The sequence below is a fragment of the Catharus ustulatus genome, chromosome 22 (genome assembly GCF_009819885.2).
Source record: "Catharus ustulatus isolate bCatUst1 chromosome 22, bCatUst1.pri.v2, whole genome shotgun sequence".
Taxonomy (NCBI): domain Eukaryota; kingdom Metazoa; phylum Chordata; class Aves; order Passeriformes; family Turdidae; genus Catharus; species Catharus ustulatus.
The window spans coordinates 3,669,140-3,690,151 of NC_046242.1; the positions used below are offsets into that span (position 1 = coordinate 3,669,140).

Sequence of the window (21,012 nt, forward strand, 5' to 3'; positions counted from 1 at the left end):
TGAGCAGAGGAATGGCCCAAGGTGAGGTTTGTAGCTGTAGGGCTGCAGGCATTTTGCTGGAAGAGATGGAAAGTAAAGAGTGAAATTCCAGGGAAAGCTATTTCCATACTGGAGATTTCAATCATTCGGCAAAACCCTTGGAAAACCAAACAGAAAAACTACGTTAAGATCGTAAAAACCGCGGATGAGCAAACTCGGATTTTCTTAGTCCCCAGGGTCATTGCCAGACAGTAAGTGTGTATTATCCTGGAATCTCCAACTGGTGCTTTAAATTATCTGCAGGAACTCATCTCCCAATAATGCAGGTGTGTGAATTCTTTAGAAATTGTTTCATTAGAAAACAAAGAAGTCACCACAGGACTGGAAAAAAAAAATAAACCATAAACGGCCCCACCAAAGCGGCTGAATTAAAAAGGAAGGATTTTGGCTGAGTGGAAGCCAAGGTATGAGAACATCGTTTTGAAGAAACTTTTCATTTTTTTTTCTCTGGGTTTGGTTTTGTGTACTAACCAGCTTCTGGGGTGGAAAGCCAAGTCTCTTCCAGCAGAGTTTGTGAAGCAAAGCTGCTGCTCAAGCCCCACAGCGCTGACTCCCAGCGGGTACTGGGCCCAGTGTCTCCTTTATGCTGTGGAGCTGGTACAGCCAATTTCCCCAAGAAATCAATGGGAAGTGTTGTGTTTCCAGGCCAACATCAGCTCCGGAGAAGCTGGACAGGCACTGATGCCCTTTGCAATTCAAACAACCTGTGATTGCTTCATTCTGAGCTGAGCTGCTTCCTGGGCAGAACCTGCACGAGTTCACAGCCCCAGAACTTGCTGAGTGTCCCCTTCACTCCCAATCAACACTTCACAGCAAAAGGAGAAGTGGTTCTGCTCCTTGCCAAGCTCTGACATCAGGGAAATGAGTCCTCACCTCAGCCTTTAAAGCAATTCAGGTTCATTTACAGATGTGACATTTGGAGCTCCAAATGAATGCAATGAAAGGTCTTGAACGGGTGCAACACAACTGCTCTGAACATGGAATTATGCACAAATACTGGAGAAAAGCAAGATTTAGTTCAAATCCCTCAGCTGGCTTTCTCTGTGCAAGATGAGCTCATGATTTATAAGTATCTGTTATTATTGAGATTATCTGTGGCTGTCAGAGGACTTAGAAACCTGTGGTGTTCCAGGTCCCAGCCAGAGCTCTGAAAAACACTTTTGATCCCCAAAAATCAGGCTCCTGTCACAGGCAGGGGCAGGTAGGTCACCCAGGGGTTACAGAGCACCTTAGCTGTGGGGAAGGGAAACTGCAGAACACACACAAAAATACAAATGAGCAAATGCAGGGGCAGGACCAACCTTCCTGTGCACAGGCAGCTGCCAGCAAACACTGAACCTGCACTGAATCTGTCTGAACCCCAATTGTCATTCTTACACAGCCCCTGCTGGATTGCATCATCAGAGATGAGGATTTTGTTCTGTCCATGCTCCACAACCACTGGCAAAAGGAAACCTGGTGTTGCTAAAGGCCAAGAACTTGGTTAATGTGGTTTCCATCCTTGCAAGACTCTATCAGGAACCCTCTGAGCTCAGTGCCTCTCAAAGCAATGGCTAATCACAGCTGAAGGAAGAACTGGCCTGCACTATCCCATGGTATATTATTTATTATTATTAACCCCTCTGCAAGCCTCAGACAGAACTCTCCCCTCCTAGAGGGGCTCTCCAGGGCTGAGCTGTGCAGGGATTATTATTTATGAATAAATTATTTTTATTCAGACACATTCGGGTTGCCTGGGCTGAACACTTTCATTCATGGCTTTCACTGGACCTGCCCTGGCTGTATTTCAAATTTGGGTAAAGAGAGTAACAAATGTCTTATAAGTGAAAAAAGCCCAAGAAGAGTTATGGCTGTAGCCTCACTTCCCCAGGAGTTTCATCCTGTTGGGAGAATGTTGGGAATGTCCTGACAAATCGCTCACCTGGGGAGCTCCTTTTGTCTCCACGATTAGAGCCTGGAGTGGCTTCCTGTGAGAGAAAGGATGAGCAGACTGAGGAGGCAAAAGTTACAGCACACCAAGGTGGGACAAAGGGTTGAACTGCTATAAATTCATTTTCTTTTTTAAGCCAAGAGAAGTTTTAACAAGAGCTTTGCACAGGTGTGCAGCTGTGTGGAGCAGGTTAGGAAAGGCGTTTGCTCCCATGTTAATTCTCTTGATCTTGTTACTTTCTCTTTAACCAGCTTAAACTCCTGCTGAGGGGTGAGGATGAAGCCTGGGTCATTGCTGTGTATCTAAAAGGGGACAGCAGTTCACTTTCTGGATATGTGAATGATGTTTACCCACGCTGGCATTTTACAGCTTCATTTTCTTCCTGTTAAGCTCAATAAAACCAGTGACTCCCCCACCATCTGACTCTCCTGGGTGACATTTACTCCAGGGTCCTGCTTATTCCAGTACAAACTGTGAATAATTCTGTGAGGCTTCAGCCACCTGCTTCTGACCTTTGCAGCCCATCTGGAAGATTCTATTCTACTCACATTTCTTATGCTTCTCTTCCATCTGTTCTGGCTTCCACTTTTCACCAGTCAGGAAGGGAATTCTTCTTTCCACACCAATCCATGTTCTCCAAGCACCAGGAGTCACTTGGCACTAAAAGCACACTGAGCCACAGAGCAGCCCTGGATCTTGTCCTCCCATCCCACCTACAACCACCCACAAATCACCCTGGGAAAATACTGGCCTCAGCTTTCATTTTCAGTCTCTTGCTGAATCAAACCTGTCCATGGCTATCACTCACTGGCCATCTCCAAAGAGGATCCAGCCTTTCCCACAAAGGAATCAAAGCATCAGGAATGTGTTCTGAAAAGAGACAGCAGAGTCTGGGAGCATCATTTAATGCTCAAGCATTAAAAATCCAGGCTGAAACACAATACTGAGGTGGGGAAAGGCAAAGTAGTCTGGGTTATGTAAATGCCAACTTTTCCCACAGGGTTTCACCTGCCCAGCTGGACACAAACACACCTGAAGAGCTTTAAATGCCCATTTTCCTTTATCATCTCATTTTCTTTTCTGACTCAGATGCTTGATTGTTCTGGTATTGCTGCCACCACCTCAGTGAGACAAAAGCAGCCTCTGTGAAAGTGTTCTGGAATTTGATCTCAGCACCTTTGAAAGCTCTGTGGGTACAGGGGATGGTGGCTGGAGAAGACTCCAAGGGATGTTTCTGGCACTGTGCACACACTGCTCACCCTCTGTAATGTTCTGTCACTGCCTTCCACGTGCTTTGAACTCTGGGAGCTGTAACTCATCTCACCTTCCAGATTGCTCAGGGCCCCATCCAAACTGGCCTTGAAATCTTCCAGGGATGGGAGATATTTTGGATTTTGTATTGTATGTAGGTAACTGAAACATTTCAACAAACCTCAGAAACAGAAAAAGATTTATTAGAAATATTACACAGATTTTTGCATCATACATTTTAATAATGTTAATATTTAAATATTAGCATGTCCAAATCTGCAATGCTTAGTATGTACATTCTAATGTGCTCTTTGTATAAATTAGATTACGATGTAACATCTGTACCCAACAGGGAAAGCCAAAACTGTCAGAGGAGATCATCCCATATGACAAACTCAAGCCTGGACCAACAGTCAGTAAAAACATTGTGTCCAGCACTGCCCAATGGGACTTGGCACACGTGCAAGTCAAAAATGGAGAGACCATCAGTTGAGAAAATAAAGTTCCTTGCAGTTCAGTGAGATGCTGGTTCTGCACCGTGTCGGTGAGCGAGCGTTGATGGCACTGCAGTTGGCACAAACCAACACAGCTGAGCATAGTACAACTTATTGCTGGGTTTAAAAATGTCTTAATGCTCCATGCCCTGAGTCTTTTTAGGCAAAAAGCCCTCTTGTGACAGGAAAATGCATAATCTCATCCCATACAGACCCTGCCTGTGATCAGATGCACAAGGCTCAGCTTTGCCAAGAGCTGGCCCAGTCAGATCCTTGCTGCTGGTACCCCCAGCACAGCAGGATGAGGGAGGTATGAACAGACCAACAAGCCCCAAGCCCAGGCTCGTGTGGTCACTGCCAAGGAAGGGGGAAAGTCAGGGAAGCCAAAAGGTGGCTTTTTGAAGAGTTCCAGGTCAGAAACCAAACTGGGAAGAACCAATCATTCTGCACTTGGTTCAGACAGAAAACTTGCACAGAACTGGTTGCATATACAAAACATGAGAAAATTGTAAAAACCAACTTTAAATAACAGAAAAAGAACTGCCAAAACTCAAAGAGACCCTGCATAAGCCCAAAATCCCTCTGTTTAGCATGGCTGCCTTGCTGCAGTGCAGGAAGAACCAACAAGTCTTTGTCCCCTTCGTGCTGCCATGAGTGTCACAGGAAGGGGAGGCTGGCACAGGCTGTGCTGTGCTCTCCTCATCTGCTGACACCCCCCAGGCTGCACTCTTGGGAGGGATGCCCCTCAAGCTGACAGTCCCCACCGACTCTCTGATGTCCTTTGCTGTCAGAGCCCCAGGTGTGTCTGTCCCCTGTCCCTCACACACTGCACTCTCCCTGTCTCACCAGGAACTTTCTGAAAAAGCTCCTCAAGCCCTTCTAGAAATCCTCCTCACAGGGCTGACTCTGGGCTCACTCCTCACACCTTCCCAAGCCATGAAACAATTTGTACCTTCTTTGTCTCCCCTGGAATTCCAGGAGCCAGACTGCACCTCCCTGACTCGAAGCTCCTCTCCTCTCTGACACCACAACACTCCCACGCTGCCACATCCCTCCGTGGAATGTCACTGAAATCCCTTCCTAACCCTTCTTCTCACGTGCTCACCCCAAATCAGCTTCCCTGCATCCCACAGACTCTCCAGGTACACCCAGAGGCAGGGGCAGGAGGCGTCTGAGTGACAATTCAGGGAGCAAGGACAGGACTGATCAGCCTGCACACCAGGGGAAGATCCATTACTCCTGAGAGGCAAAGGCAGAAAGGATTTAGGCAGCTCAGGCAAAGCTACTGCTCAACACCATCCCTGTCATATCCTCACAGCCAGGACATTTTCAGAGAAATCTCAGAACTTCTATAAAGCCTATCCAAATAGCCTCTTGCTTAACTTAATTAAATTCCCTAACTTTAAAGGCAGCTTGAACTTTAATTTTGCAGCTCCAACCTGAGATGTCTCACAAGGGCCTGTAGAGTCCCTGAAAACCAGGCCAGTCTGCAGCATCTCGTGTAGGATAAATTTAAATTCATATTGAAATTTTAAGGCAGCATGAAAAAACAACATCAACCTGAGAAAGTCCAGGTCTAGAAATGTAACTGTGCAAGGTTTAAAAGGAAGACCCCCCCTCCCCAATATTGTAACAGTTAAATGAACAAATAAACAATATCCTTAACTTAAAAAAATAATCTGGAAAACCATCTCTCAGAATATCAAAATGAGATGTTTGGCAGATTTGACAGAACAGTAACATTGAAGAAAAGGCAAAAATCAAGTATCTTCTTCCCTACTACAACTCTGCTCTAACTCCTAGCTAAGTAAAAAATTAGAAATATACCACTAGAATTGGGTAGAATTAGTGTTTGGTCTATGCTACTGGGGGACATGGGAGAGCAAGCTGCAAAGAGATGACAGAAACATTGCCTCGCAAAAATAATTTCAAAAAAAAAGAAAAAAAAAAGAGCTGCTGGATCCCACAGAATGGTCTGAAAGGATAAAGTGAGCCCTGGAGAGCCAGAGCAGTGTCAGGAGAGCAGAGGATGCCCACACCCACCCACCCAGGGGACACTGAGCCACACTGGACACCCTTCCAGCAACCACAGGGTTAAAATTCCCTTTTTGTACATCATTTACTCTGACTTTGAGATGTTTACCAGACACTGGGAATTAAAAGTGTTTTTCTCATCCCTGCAAGTGCCCAATCCAAGCCCACTGAGGAATATGGAATTTTCTGTGCTGACTTCACTCCAGCTTTGAAGTACAGCCCGTTGGAGAGAATTGGGATCCCTGCCAAGGGACACCTCCAGGGAAAAGAGCTGCTGCATCCACGAGCCAATGGGCTCTGCAGTGTAAGTGCCTCAAGAACTCTGCTCAGCAGAGTTTTCCTCTTCCATCTCATCCTGTATTTGAGAACAGGGAGAGCAACTCCTCTTGGGTTCTCTGTGGACATCAGGGTGTGCTGAGAAACCCTGGAGAGTGAATTCCCTCTAGAAAAGGCTCTCCTGTGGCAGCACTCACAGCTGCTCTCACACTGCAGGGTGACACCCAGCATGCAGGGGCACTCAGTGCACTCCCCTGTCCTTTTTTATCACACAGCCTCTCCAGAGATTGGAATTGGACTTTCCCAGAGGCAATGGATTGGAATAAATTTCATACTAAAACCAAGAGCAGGTGATGATTTTCTCCTCCCCCAGAACAGGCACACACTGCCTTCCTCCAGCATCCTCTCTGTCCAAAGTCCTGGCCCTGGGCTCTACCTGAATCCTGCATTTTCCTGTGAGAACACCAAGTCTGAAATACATTGTTCATTAATTAAATAGCATTACAAAGTAAAATCAAATCAAACAACAAAGCACTATGGGGAACCAGAGGCTGAGATCAGCCACCTGCAAAGCCCTTGAAAGCCTGAAACCAATTTTATTCTGTGAAATCTCGTTTCCATTTCATGAGCCTTTTCCCAGGAGGTAGGAGCAGTGAGCACTAGTATTTATTGCAACAGAGAAATGATCCCTAGCTCCCTAGGACTAGTGTCCACAAAGCATCAGGGTTAAACACAGTAACTAAACACCAACCTTCTCCTCCCAGCATGCCCTAAAGCAGCCAGGCAGCCTTGACTTGCTCTCCCAAACCTGCTCCTAGAACAGATCCAGCAGCCTGTTGGATGCTTCCATCCTTGCAGACAAACACAAAAATTAATTTCATCAGGTGAAATGAGAGAAACAGAATAGTGGACATTTAAGAGTGCCCATCAGACATTTCCTAGCAGTATTACTGAGGTGGGAAGCTGCTCTCTGGTGCCTGATTCTGTGGCACAGACAGATTCCAGTTATGTTGTTTGCCACTTGTGGAGTTGCACCTTCCACTGGTACTGATACATGACTGTGCTCCTTTACAGCATAACATCATTTCCAAACATGCACCAGTGCCCTATGGGCTGCATTTCATGGCCCAGGGCACAGGCTCACTCCTGCCTTAGGCACCAATGACATCAGCTATGCTGTGCTGATTAGACAGGAGCAACACAGAAGGAAGAAGTTACTCCACTCAATCCACAGAGATATGAGATGTCACTGTATTGCTCACCTGATTACTGGCACCTTCCAAACTAAAGCTATTAAATTGCATTTGCAATGTTCCTGTGATAACTGTGCCTGCACAGTCAGCTGGGAAACCAAGCTCTGGCTTCTCAGAGTAATCAAGTAATGAAGTTGGAGTAATAAACCTATTTTTCCTCAAAGAGATTATTTCTGTTTGAGCTGAAATGAAGTGCTAGCACCTAACAGGATAACTCTTTCAGAGTTATTTCACTAACTGGTGATGAACAGAGGGTGGTTTCTGAGTTACAAATGATGTTGTTACCATCCTGCTGGTTATGCTGTGAGTAAATTAGTGCAGTTATTGGGTGAGATGTGTGAGAGTAACTCAGGTTAAGGTTCTACAACTTAAGTGCATCTGTCAAGGTGTTCTATAAAATACATGGAGGCAAGAAAACAGCATGTACTTGGGATGAGTTAAGCATGTTTTGGCAAGAAGAGCATTTTTGTGAGCTTTTGTATTAATATTAATCTCCCAGCCTCCCTTGAGTGCCAGCATAATCCACATTGACTTAAAACTTCATCATGTTCAGGTCTCCTGTCAAGGCAAATGTTGTTAGCCCAAGGGATCCTCTTCAGAAATACCCCATTGTGCTTGAAAACGCTTTGCAATTCCCACGTGGGAGTAAACTTACCAAGGGATTTGGTTTGCAAAGGTGGACAACAGGGAATTATTTGGTTGCAGTCCCAGATGGAATCAAAGCTACGGAAGAGTTTCCTTCTTTGTAGTGTTCCAAAACTACCCTAAGAGCTTAGCTTGGTTGTGGAAGAGGAGCAAGCAGGATTTTAAAGTGATCGAGTGCATCTGTAGCATTCTTTGTTCTCTTCCCCACTTGTGTGCACCTCTTGCTCTGCAGCTCAGGTCTCAAAGTACTTGTAGATCTGGGCCACGTACTGCATGACGCTCTGCCAGTCGGGCCGGTCCGTGTACATCATCTCACTGAGCTCCTGCATGGAACAGCACCAGCTCAGGCACCCCCACACAGCTCCTCTGAGCCCACTCAGCACTTCTGCTTCCTCTCCAGAGCCCCTCAAAGCCACCTACCCAAAGGACCACTGGAATGGCCCACTGTGCAATTATGAAATGGGTTAATGCATTCTACAATCTAAAATATTTCTTCCATCTGCAATCAAAGATCAGTTCAATAGAACTTCTTTAAGCTGATGCTTTTTTGCTTCTGAATCTATCCCTAGTAGTTTTCCCTTCATATTAAACTTCTCTCTCCCTTGTCATATAGTTAATTTTGGAAAAGGTTTTATGAACAGTTTAAAAAACAGCTCAACATCTTTCTGCTTTTTAAAGCACTAAAACAAAAGTGTCACCATTGGTGTAATGGTGTAGTATGGCAAGCCTGTCCATAAAATTATGAATAATCTGAGCTGGCATCCAAGAGAAGGACATAATCCACACCCTCATTTCAATACTGGATGACCTTCATCAGTTCCTCCAAATTATATTTATTCTGTGATTCTACGAATTCTTTCTGGAAGTTCTCCTAACACTGAACTTCCTGGTAGTGGTGCAGCCTTCCCCAGCACTGTGACACTGAGTGCAGGGTCACTGACTGGCCCCATGGCAACAAGGAAAGGTGCTGGAATGGTGTTTGCAGCAAATGTCTCCTTGCTAAAAGGTTACTCACCAGACTGGGTTTGATGCCCACGCTTTCAGCAGCTTGAAATGCCAACAGCAGATTTCTCTTCTGTAAAAATAAAGTCCAAAAGGATTAACATCAAAGCACTATTCCTTAACCTTTCCTGGCATCTGGTTACCCAGTACGTTTAAATGAGCAGGTATATTTGAAAACTAAACCCCTGGATTCCACACCTGCATGCAGATTCTTTTTTGACTCTCACTCTTTCTTGAGTCTTATTCACTCACAAGTTCTTTGTCTTTGAATAACTCATCTACTTCTGCCTGAGTGACACTTTCTGTTTCTGACAGAGGTTGTTGTGAAACTGGTTACAACTGGGAAAAAAACCCCTGAAGTTCTGTCTTTACTATGAGTGAAAGATCTCTGCAGAGGTTTTAATGAATATAAGGCATTCTTGTACATAATATAATTCTTACTGTAATAGATACTGGTTTTATGTTTATTTACAGCACTCCCCAGACTTAGCCAACTTGCCACTGACTCTTCACCCAGCAGTCCCTGAATTTCTGTCTGGGAGTTCACTGTTGGTTTCCTTCCCTTTTCACTGTGAATTTTGCAAATGTGCAACACAACTTACTTTGTCCTGGCTGTTGAGCTCCTGGTAAGGAATATGTGCAGGCAAATATGTGTGCAGGAGAGCACAGAAGGCCAGCCCATCACTCCAGCTGCTGCTGAAGTTGGTAATATCAATATTCTGTAAGAGAAAACAAAAACATGAGCCATCCTTGAACAGTGCTACACAACAACAAGAACAAAAAACCCCAAAGTTTTTACATAGCCATGGAACAAAAACCCCAGAGCTGAGCTAGAAATATCTGTGGTGACACTCCCACCACTGCCACCTCCAAAAGGAGGGAAGTGAAGAAGAAAAATTTGAAAAGAAATAGCCTAATACAGCTGGGAGTTTATATGGACAGAAACCATCTTCCTTCCCTTGTTTCCAGACACTTGGATTGTTCTTTGCCAGCCACATCTCTCACTGTGAGGCTGCACTCAGGTGCACAGAGCAACCCCAGTTTCCCTGCTCCTGACAGCTGAGGTCCAGAACCATGGGGGTTACAGTGGTTACAGAAAGAGAAAATGGTATTTTGAAGTCAGCCCATCTGCAGAGAATTCCTTTAAAATTCAAGATTTTTGGGGACACAGAAATCACTGCACTTGGGGCTCTGCTGGATGCTCTCATGGGGCACAGCTCAGTTACAAGAGGTCCAAGGCCCAGCTCTGCTCCTGTGAACAAGGTGACTTTTCTGATGCTCCTGTCTGCACTGCCTGGCCATACCAGCACTCCAAGGAATTCCCATGGCTAAGTCCTGCTGGTGCAATAGCAGCTGCAGTTGCAAATAGCAGCAAGAAACAGAAGAGTGAAGTGGTAAGAGCAAGAGCTGCTCTTATCAGGGGCAGGGAGGCCCTGGGACACGGTGTGGAGTCACCTCCAGCCCTCCTCAGCAGCCACATCTTCCTGTGTGTTCAGCTTCAGTTCACACTCCCCACCCCTGCATTCTCTTTATTCTGCTATTTTCTGCTTTCTTTCATGACTTCCCCAAAGATAAGGCTTTCACTGCATCTCTCATACAACAGCTGATGCAGCCACACTAAAATCCAGACAGGAATTATTTCAGCATGTGCTCCTTGCTTCTGATGCCTTGCTGATTAGTTATCCAACCTGGATTTGGGCCAGTCAGACAAGATTTCCAATTAGCAATAAATGTCCATAACCAAACATGATTCAAATTGAAGCAGTAGATAGTATTTCAGGTTAAAATACTTTAGCTGTAATAAATCTACAACTCTAATGGGCTCAGAAAGCAGTTGACATCCCCACACTGAACCAGCCACCACACTGGGCTCTATCAACATCTGTCAGTGGAAGCAATACAAAAATGAGGCACTGCCTGAACACCATAACAAGACAAAAAAAATTTCCTCTGAAAGCTGCCCTGGCATTGTCTGTACCATAAAGTTGCAACTTTTTAGTTGGAAGTCCAACCTTGTGTGTATGGAATTGGCTGAGCTGGATTATTCTGCTTTCTTGAAGTTTCAGACAAACAAGTTCCTTTCTAATTATCAATCCACAGTTAGTGGGAAAGGACTGACTGCCAAGTTATAGAAGTGTTTTTACTGAGGCCAATATGTTTTATCAGCAAAGAGCCTATCATCAAATGCCAATATTCTCATTTTATGGTAGGATAGAAATGGAAAATGGAAGTTGTTCCTCCCCTTTCCCAAGGCCATGGAAACAGGAACAAACAGAGCCTCAGTTAAGCAATGGGATTAGACAAAAAGGCAAGGTTTGTTTGTGTGGGAATGCTGTATCTATCCTCATTTTCATGATGCTGTTAGGAGACATGTGAGATACAAAACTGCTCCTTCACACAGTACTTCAATATCCCACAATCAGTTCAATAATTTTACTCACCTTTGTAATTTTAAATATACCTAAAACTCTTCTCCTCTTCCCAAATCACCATTTCTACACATGAGAAGTGCTCATGTCTACATCAAAACTAGGTCAAAAAATCCCCAACAGCATTGTCCAGCCAGTCATCCTCAGCAACTTCTGGATCTAAGTCTTACAAACAAGCCAAAGTTCAAGGATGGGATTCTGCTGACCATATTTGAACCACAGATGAAATCTGCTCCAAAGTGGTTTGCCACACTCAAAGTCAAAAGGAACCAAAATCTGAATTTTTGTCCTAAATGCAAACCCAAAACGAACATTCAAAGCTTCAGCTCAACTGTTCAGGTCACAGTACAATAAAAAATACCTGGGCACGCTCAAGCCCACTTAGTTCCATTTTTACATCTAACAAGAATCAATGAATTTTGTTTTTTTTTTCTCTAAACAAATGCATTTCCATTTAATACACAATACAAACCCCACTCCCTGGCACTTCATCTTGGCTTCTGTGTTAGATACTTTTCAGTTTGGGATATAAGGACATGGTAAATGAAAAGTGATCTGTGTTTTGCTACACTGCAGCTTTATTTGTAGTACCTCCCCACTGTACCACACCAAGAAGAATTAAGTCAAAATAGAGACAACTCCGATTTCTCGGAAGATCTCTGGCTCCCCTGAAGCCATTAAAAAAAAAAAAGGAAAACAATTTAGGGAATGAACACCTCGGAAACTATTCCCTCCTCTTGATTATCTTGGCAGCAGGAGCTGTCTCAGTCTTGCTGCCACACCTCTCTCCCTATTCCCCCACAGTCCCTGAATATATGGGAGCTATTTGTGTCCATGCTGGTTGTTAATGCACAATCCCAAACTGCAGGAGGATTTTTCTGTGTCCCAGTGTGCTCTCAGCAGAACCCTCACCCCAAGCTCTGAAAAACTGCACCTGGCTTCTCACAAGACACCCAGAAAGGGGGAAGATGGAGCATCAGAATGAGTGCAGGGAGAAATGGGAAAATGGAGCAGGGATTCAGATCAAACTCAGCTGCAGCATTCAGCAGGAAGGGGGAAAAAGCTGCCACAGTGCATCTTGTGGTCACTGGGTCTGTCCTCAGCACTCCTGCAGTGTCACCCATCATGAAAACACTTAATTCTCTTCAAGCTCACAAGTGAACTCCTCTGCATGCACTGGGAATGGCCAGAGACCGGGATCTGGAAGCACAGCTACCAAAGCACCAAAGTGCCCAGTACAGTCCCTTTTAATGAACATTAAAGTAAAAATAAAAATTAAAAAAGAAATATCCAGGCAATGTTATTTGGATGCCAAATGTACAATTTAGGATATCAGTGTCAGGTCAAGGCTAAAGGACACAAAACACCTGGAAGTGATTGACCTTAGCCCCCCATCCCAGGAACAAGACCTTTCCTGCAGATAACAGAGCCCCCCTAAAGACACCCAGAGAAATCTGTGTGATCTGTTCTCACTAAAAACAATTCTCTGTTTGTCTGAGGAAAAAACCACCACCCCATTAGACTTCACTGGATCTTTGACTCCAAGCAAAAAGCAACAATGACATCATGCACTCTTCATTACAGTCTGAGCACGTTAAAATCCTGATACAAGATATTCCCACCATGCACGTGTTACTGTGCCCACAGCAATGGCTCTCTGAGTCATAATTTTCTCCCTGAGACCCAGAATTATCAATTACAGACATGAATCAGCTTGAAGCTAGCCTGGGACTGTGTGAAGAAAGCCTGCAAGAAACAGAACCTGAGCATCATTATTGCCACTCTCCCCTCAGCATCCAGCATCCCTTCCTGCCTCTCCCAAGTTATTAGGATGGAATGGCACACAGCAACCTGCCAGTGGCTAATTAGGGAGGTTCAGCCTGTGCAGAATATAAAATTAAATACTTTCAAATACAGTTGTTGAATAAATCAAAGGGAATTGCCTTGTTTTTAATAGCAGCTCTCCCTCAAGTGGCTCAGCTTCCTCCAGCTCATCACTACCCAGGTCCCCACAGCTCCTCTTGAACAGCTCAGTGGTTTTATGTGCATATATTTAAACACATCTGAACAGAAACCACAGCTCTGCACAGCTGAACTCTGACCTTCCTAATGCAAAGTGGATCAAGGTACCTTGACAGGCAACTTCCAAAACGGAGCCAAACCCCATCTTTAACAACAGCTGCATGCAACTGCAGATCTAATTTGATTTATTGCAACCTGGGGCCAGGTTAGCAGGGTTCAGCCAAAGAGATTCTATTCAAAAGAATCTGCAAGCTGGGCAAATTCTAAACACTTCCTAAGAAGCAACATGAGGAAAGGATGGCTCCTTTTAGCATGACTGAGCCTTCAGAACAAACAAAACACTCCAGTTCATCTGAAATGCTCCAGCAAAGATATGAAACATCTGGGCAATCTACTGGAACTCTGAGTGAATGAGAAGTGTGGTCAGGTCCAGTTAACAGGGATGAAAGGCATGAATCCCTGAAATGAAAGGCTGCCTGGATTCCTCTGTAATTGCAGGGTGCACCCAGATGACAACTGCACACAGCTATTTTCAATGGGGAGCTGCAAGTCTGAAGTGATTTGTTCATCACATTTAGTCCATCTACTACTAAGAACCTTTCTGAATTCCCTTAGCAATATTTTTTCTCTTAAATGGAATACAGAATAAAGTAATGCTGTTTGATTTAAAGAAATCAAACCAGCAGTGCTGTGTGTTGTACTGAGATGAAGTGGGTAGGCAGGACTGGGAAGGAAGCCAGGTGACCTCCCATCCTCCAGCCTGTATTAATATCCCTGCTTCAAATGGCCCAGCCAGCTGCAGTCTCCTAAGAACTGCTTTGAATTTCTTTGAAATGTTGTGTTTCTATCCCATAATCCATATTTCTAATGCTTCTCCCAGCATGTCACTTAGCCATGCATCTCACTGCTGATTACACATGCATGGAACAGCAGAGCTCAGATGACAAAATGCTCTGAAAATGCAGTTAAATCATGTCATAACAGCACTTTGAACTGAAAAGGAACTGATGCCAGCTCTTGAAAAGTCATGCCATTTACTGCATTTCTTTTTATAAAGAATCCCTGCTTCCCATCACATTTTTAGATTCTGCTTGCTCCCCCCTCCACTGCTGCCACAGGTGCTGCTTCAGGTTTACCATTCATCATTTGCTTCAGTAAGTGTGAATTAATGAGTCCATTAACAAAGACAAGATATTACAGGATTTATGCCTGTATTTTCTTTTTCAAAAGCATCAAACATCAGTTTGCTACAGAATTCATACAGAGCAGAGACATTTAAATAGAGGAAATTTTAAAATGATATTATGCATCCTACACAAAGATGTTTTACTTACCTTTATAATTTTAAATACACCTAAAACTCTTCTCCTCTTCCCAAATCACAATATTTCAACTATTTCAGTCACAAAAACCAGAGAAGACATCAAAAAGTCAGGCAGATCCAATTTTCTTATATTAACTTTCCTACCTGAGGCAGACTGGCAGGAATAGGTGGAGTCATGCTCTCTAAAGTTCTGTGTTTAAAACAAGCTCATCTGGACAGAACTGTCCTACAGAAATTGTTCAGAGTAAATTGTAAAGCCATTCTAAAATGATCTGTGCACTATTCAAACTCAGCTCTTTCTTCCTGTGCTTCAGGACCTCCTCAAGGCAGCTTAGTTCTGATATTGTGCTTACAAGGGAGAGGTGCTGCTGAAATAGCTCAAGTTTTCATGAGAATAAAAAATGAAAGTAGCAGCAAATGGGGACAGTTAAGGCAATAGTGATAAAATAATTATGTAGCCTCCCATTTCCTTTGCTTGCAAGAGAAGATTCTACTGACACTGAAACCATCCCTGCAACCATGCAGTGAGAACCCAACCTGCCTGAGGAGCCAAACAGCTCTGCTGGTGCCTTTAATTGTTCCTTTTATTTGCATTTTTATATAAAAAGACTGACTTTTTATAATGAAAACAAGTTCTAGTGAACAAGGGCTGAGAGCAGCTGCTGGCACAGAGTATAACACAGTAGATGAACTTGAACCTTTCCTAGCAAATAATCTGAGTTGTTTTGAATGCAAATAACCCCATGACAACATCTTCATTACTAGAAGTCACCTTCTTCAAAGGTCTCACTAAAGGTTAGTAAAGTTACAGGGGGTTGTACATATTCCTCAGGTTGGGTCTTAATTTATTGCTATGCACAAGAGAGAAAATGTATAAAACCAAGTTCACAGGGAACTGCTGGGTTGTTAAACACAGGACCAAATGAGAGCTGCTCTAGGCAGAAGCAATTTTATGGATGTGTCTGGGTCATTTCAGAGATGAGGTAATGGTGACAAGAGATATTTATCAAGTGTGACTGGTATTTCTGTAATTTCCACCAGCCACATTCCGTGAGAAGGCAGAGCAGGAGTCAGTTCTGTCTGCAGAGGTGGATTACACAGCAAGAGCAGGGACTGAGGAGTTCTTCCTCTTGAATTAATCCCATTAGACACTGATGAGTTCTGGGTTTTGCTCTGCATGTCTCTTTTCAGCCTAAATTCCCCTGTTATGCTCCCTGGCTGAAAGGCACCTCCCTGCTTGCCACACAACTGCACTCCCACCACTTTTGTCACCAGCTCCTCTAAATGACACCAGTGCTGAATGCCACTGGGCTGTGTCCCTTCATTCCTGAGGCTGCAGCAGTGGAGATGCAGCAGCACAACTCAAAGACCACACAGATACTCTGGGGAGGAGGGGAGGAGGAGGAATTAGCTCTACTCTGTGTCCAAGACAGCAGCACAGCTACTTCCTGCCTGGAGCCCTGGTGCAGAATTGCTAATGACCACACTGCCTGCTCCCATGGCTCTTTCTAATGATCTCTAGTGAGAATTCAGAGATTAGGCATGTCCTGGAATTCCTGGGTGGAGGGGCAGGCTGCAGCCTGCAGCAGGCTCAGGGTGCAGGATGGAAACAAGGTGGGGAGAGGTCCCAGCGCCAAAAGTTACTGCTGGAGCAGCAGCAGGGTTAAATTCCCAGTTTGGAGCTGTTCCAGCTGGTGACCAATCAATTCAGTGTTTTCACTGATTGTCAGTGCATCCAGGCAACACAAGGGAAGTGTCTTGGACTTTGGGATGGACAGAATGTAAATGCTATTTTTAAAATTACCCAGCAGGATAGAAAGTTACGCATGAGGGAGCTGCATTTATTTTACCCCTCCAATCAGGACACTTGTATTTGTTTACAGGATAAAGCCCTCTATGTGAAAAAAGGTAGAGCTTGGCTCAAGTTATTTGGCTGCACTGGGGAAGCACGTTTGTGCACTGGAATCACTGAGCAGGAGTGACTGCACTGGTAATCAGCCTGGTTATTCCTCACACGCCACGATTTGGCCGCTGCATTTTAATTCCAGACACCAACCCGGGGCCCAGCTGGGACATACAGAAAAACTGCATCTACACATTCAGCCATAAGTATTTTTATTTAGGAAAACAATGCTTTTCCCTGCTTGCTCAGCAGCCTCTCAGTCTGCAAAGAAAATTGGGACTATCTTGACATCATGAATTAAAATCTCTCAAGATTGCCCTTTTTATCAGAGCATCTTTCCAAATATTACTGAAGTTTATATTCAATTAGATGATTGTGTGATCTGTATTTTAGCTGCTAGAAAGATCAAGGCAATGCTATAGTGTAAGACTTCCAAGGTCAGAAAGATGGTCCAGACTTGGAAGCAAAATTCCTGACCAATGTATTGTCACTTTTAATTTAAACACAGTATATAATCTCTCCTATCTCAAGAGCTCTTAGTAAAACTCCTTTCAACTTTTGTACAGATAGGAAAAGTCAACATCCTCCTCTTCATCAAAGATCAGAGAAACACAGAGAGAGCCAGAAATTTCATCCACTTCTCAGAAACTCACAGAATATACTAATAACTTCCTGGGAAAAACCCACTGCTCATATATCCTGCTTCCAAATGTCAAAATGCACCAAGTGCTGTGGACACAGAGCTCTGTAAGCTTGTGGGACTTTAGGGGACGTGTCACTGTCCAGCAGAGCATTACTGCTGTGACTCAAGGCTTTTTCCTGCTGGCTCAGCAGGCTCTGATCTCAGGCACACAGGTTGGTGTGGCACCAGAGAAATGTCCCCAGTCCTGCCCAGAGCACAGACCCTGCCACCAACACTGCTCAGAATGAATGGAGGGCTGACATGCAGACCTGGAGAGGGTTTGTGCAGTGTTTTTCTTCACTCACATCACACAGACAGGAGCTATTTGTTTTGTTGTTAATCTACACAAGACCACAGCAGTGTGGGAGTTCCAGCCTTTCCAGGCTGCACATAAATTGTGCAGGACAGCAGAAGGGATTTAGTTCCTTGCTTAGGAAAGTGAACCTGTTCATCTCTTCCTCAGTGCTGCTGCTGAATTAGGCAATGCCACTGCCTACCTCCTTCTCTGGACCAGTGAAATATTTAATAAAACCTGCTTAGTTTAGACAGAAACCTGAGAGAGAGAGAGATTTACACAATTTGGGAATGTACTGGAACAGTTTTAGGCTACTTGTTGACACAAACACACAATGTAATGTAGGAAGTGCACATCTGTAATTAGAAACCACTGGGTTCTCTCCTGTATTTCCTGAGGACAAGGCACAGCTGTGCTGGGATTCTCAGGGCTTTAAAACTAAGCTCCATTATATATGTGTGAAAGGAAGTGTTTGAGTGAGCCCAGTCCCAGGTTCAGAGGGTTGATCCTGGGTTTTGTCCCATTCAGCTCTAATTCTGGTGAAGAATCATCTTTGCTGGAACTGCCAACCCTGAGGACTGTGGTAGCATTTATATATTTTTGTTTAAACATCATTTGCACAGCTCTGTTTACTCTCTGCAGTCCAAGATGATGCCAGTGTAGGTAAAGTGCTCAGCTGACAATTAGAAAGAATTAATGCTTGACTAAGACAGAGAATGTCAACTCCTCACACTAATGACATACAAAGAAGTAACAGACTTCTTGTTTCTAAACATAGCCTTATTTTCCAGAATAAAGAAGAAACCTTCAAACACAGATGTGTTAAAGCACAACTGGCCATGAAGGAGCTTGGGGATCTCCCAAAAGCAGGTCCTCACAAAATGCAGCTTCAAGAATGCACTTGGCCTGGTTGTGTGTCCCAGCAGAGCCCATCTCCCAAAGGAGAATGGTCCCATGACCACCTGACCAAAGGCAATATGTTATATCCATCTTTGTGCATCTTTGGGTCACACTTAATCCTTGCTGGATCTCATCCAGCCAGCAAATCAAGCAAAAAAACATCAGAAAAAGCAGGGGGGAACAACATGGAGTAGGGCTTGAGAACAAGGAGGATTTGGAGGAAATACTGCCTAGCAAGACGAGGAAAGGAATGTGAATTCCTGTGAGAAAAAGAAAGCCACAAATTCGCAAACAAAAAGCTGGTATTAGCCTGAGTTTAAATTGAACACAAAAGGATAAAGAGCTTTATATTACATCCACTGCCAAACCACCAGTTGAGCAGTCTCTTGCTATAATTACTTGACAAACAGCAAATACTGCAACAGCTTGATTTTTGTATCTCTGCTCCATGAAGAGCTGCCCTGACCCACAGCTGATGCACTGACACTGCCAGAGTCAGAGGTGACTCCTCTCTTGAAAGCACAGATCAAGAATACATGCAAGACAAGCATTTTCAGAGGTACAGCTGCCATTTCCCTTTATCAGTGCTAGAACATTCCCTGCCTGCTCCTATTTAGCATTCTTCAGCTTAAAACAACCACACAGCTTTACTGTAAGAGGTGGTGGGTCTTGAACGTGGTGGATATAAAGAATAACCACAAAAATATATTGGAGGAAAGAGCCAGTCTCAAATCCTCTTTTCCTCTGGGCCAAGGAAGGGTGTGTAGTGGTTGAAAAGAGCATGGAAATAGTTCCATATTCATTAACATGGTGGCAATTCCTTCTCCTCTCCAGAGAGAGCATGTGTGGCAGGAACAATAATCCTCAATTCTAATGATCATGGGTTAAGTACCACTTAAAGTTCTGTGTTTTCACAATACATCTGTGAATAGCAAGAGACTTTAATCTAGAGAGGTTTGGTCCCTTGACAAATGGTCTCTACAGAGAGCAAAGAGAATCTTTTAAATGACACCACAGTCACTAATGACATGATTATGAACGGTGATAATGCAACAAGAATGACTCTGACTAGATTCCAGGAGTTCCAGCTCACAGGAACCAAGCCTGTTAGAAAAGAGACACCCAATTCCTGCTTCACACTGCTGCTAGGATGTATCATCTTTTTAAACAGATGAAAAAAACCCCACATGACAACAGAGAAAAAGCTATTTTAACACAAATAGCTGACTCTCAGCAGGCTTTGTGGTAAATGACTTGCAGAGCCACAAAAGCATTGCTCAAGGCTGGCCAGCTCATGGCCCTACATGACACACCATGATGTCAATGAACTCAGCCTCTGGAAGTGGCAGAAGAGAGACTGTGCACAATTCCTACAGGGATCCACACATTAGATTTGGTTTTTCAAGGTGGAGATTTTCCCACCAGCGAGCTCAAAGCCTGATTTCACCACAATTCTTGTTACTAAAGAGGCTTTTTAGCACCTCCCCTTCATAGTTATTCAAAATCAATGGCCAAAATGCCAGATAGCATTCATCTGGGCACCAAAACATGACAACTGAAATAACACCATCATTGGTGCCACAGTTTATGCAATCCCATTTTCATATTCTTTTCTCCTAGTCATGAAACTGAACTCTCACTTTATTTTCATTCTAGTGATTCTGTTTTCATGTTCTCAGTATTTTTTCTTAGTATGCATATCTTTCTAATATCAAATCACTGTTTAAATAAGGAGCTTAGAATTGACATAGCCAATTACAGAAACATAGATGCTTTCATGTTTCCCCTCAGTTACTGTAAACTCATGCAATTTCTTTTTTTAAAAAGCAAACAAAACCCTCCAGGCCACTGCTAATTTGTGTTGCACTTCCCCCAGCTCCCCTCAGAGTCCCTGGTTTGTTTTATGAGATTGCCTCCTGGGGAACAAGCTGAAGTTCAAAGCCAGGGAATGTTCCCACTGTAATCCATGCAAGGAGAGTTTATGGTTGGACTTCATCTAAAATGAAATGATTCTATATTTGCCAGGAGCTGGATGAAAAATTTCTTTCTATAGCATAAGTTTTCATGAATTAAAGCATTCCAAAAGTGGAATCTCATGTGCTGGTCCCTAGGTCTCATCCCCAGACACCCTCCTAGGTCACTCATCCAGCTTTCCTCAGGGAATCTGGGCCAGGGGGAGTAGCTGCTACTGAGAGTATCAGTTATTCTAATCCATTTTGCTCATACTGCTTAATGAAATCCTAATTTAAACAGAAAGGAATCCCCCTCCTCTTCCCCAGCTCAGATGAGGAACTGCTATTACACATTTTGTCACCAAAAAGAGAAGTTAGGCAGCCAAGAATCAACTTTTTTTACGCTCTCATTCTGCTGTGTCACAGGGCTGAAAAGAGTTTGCACTTAAGAATTCTGCCTGGTTCTGGGCTTCATGTGAGGAGTGACATGATTATCCTGGAATTTGCACAGATGATGCCTCACAGACAGGGCTGTTATCTCTGGAAAAGAAGGCAAGCACGTCATCAGGGCTCTGCTCTGT

General features: G+C 43.9%; 1 protein-coding gene across 5 annotated transcripts in view; it reads right to left on the reverse strand.

The window, feature by feature from the left end:
• Positions 1 to 3,402: 3,402 nt before the first annotated feature.
• The window catches only part of SPECC1 (sperm antigen with calponin homology and coiled-coil domains 1), an 85,856-nt gene continuing 68,246 nt past the window's right edge, over positions 3,403 to 21,012 (reverse strand). For all 5 annotated transcript variants that reach the window (XM_033078576.1, XM_033078578.2, XM_033078575.2 and 2 more), the window contains 3 exons: positions 9,527 to 9,643; positions 8,938 to 8,997; positions 3,403 to 8,245 (listed from right to left, as the gene is read on the reverse strand). In XM_033078576.1, coding sequence (XP_032934467.1) covers positions 8,156 to 8,245; positions 8,938 to 8,997; positions 9,527 to 9,643 — 267 coding nt within the window. In that variant the 3' untranslated portion in view covers positions 3,403 to 8,155. The remainder of the gene's footprint in view (positions 8,246 to 8,937; positions 8,998 to 9,526; positions 9,644 to 21,012) is intronic.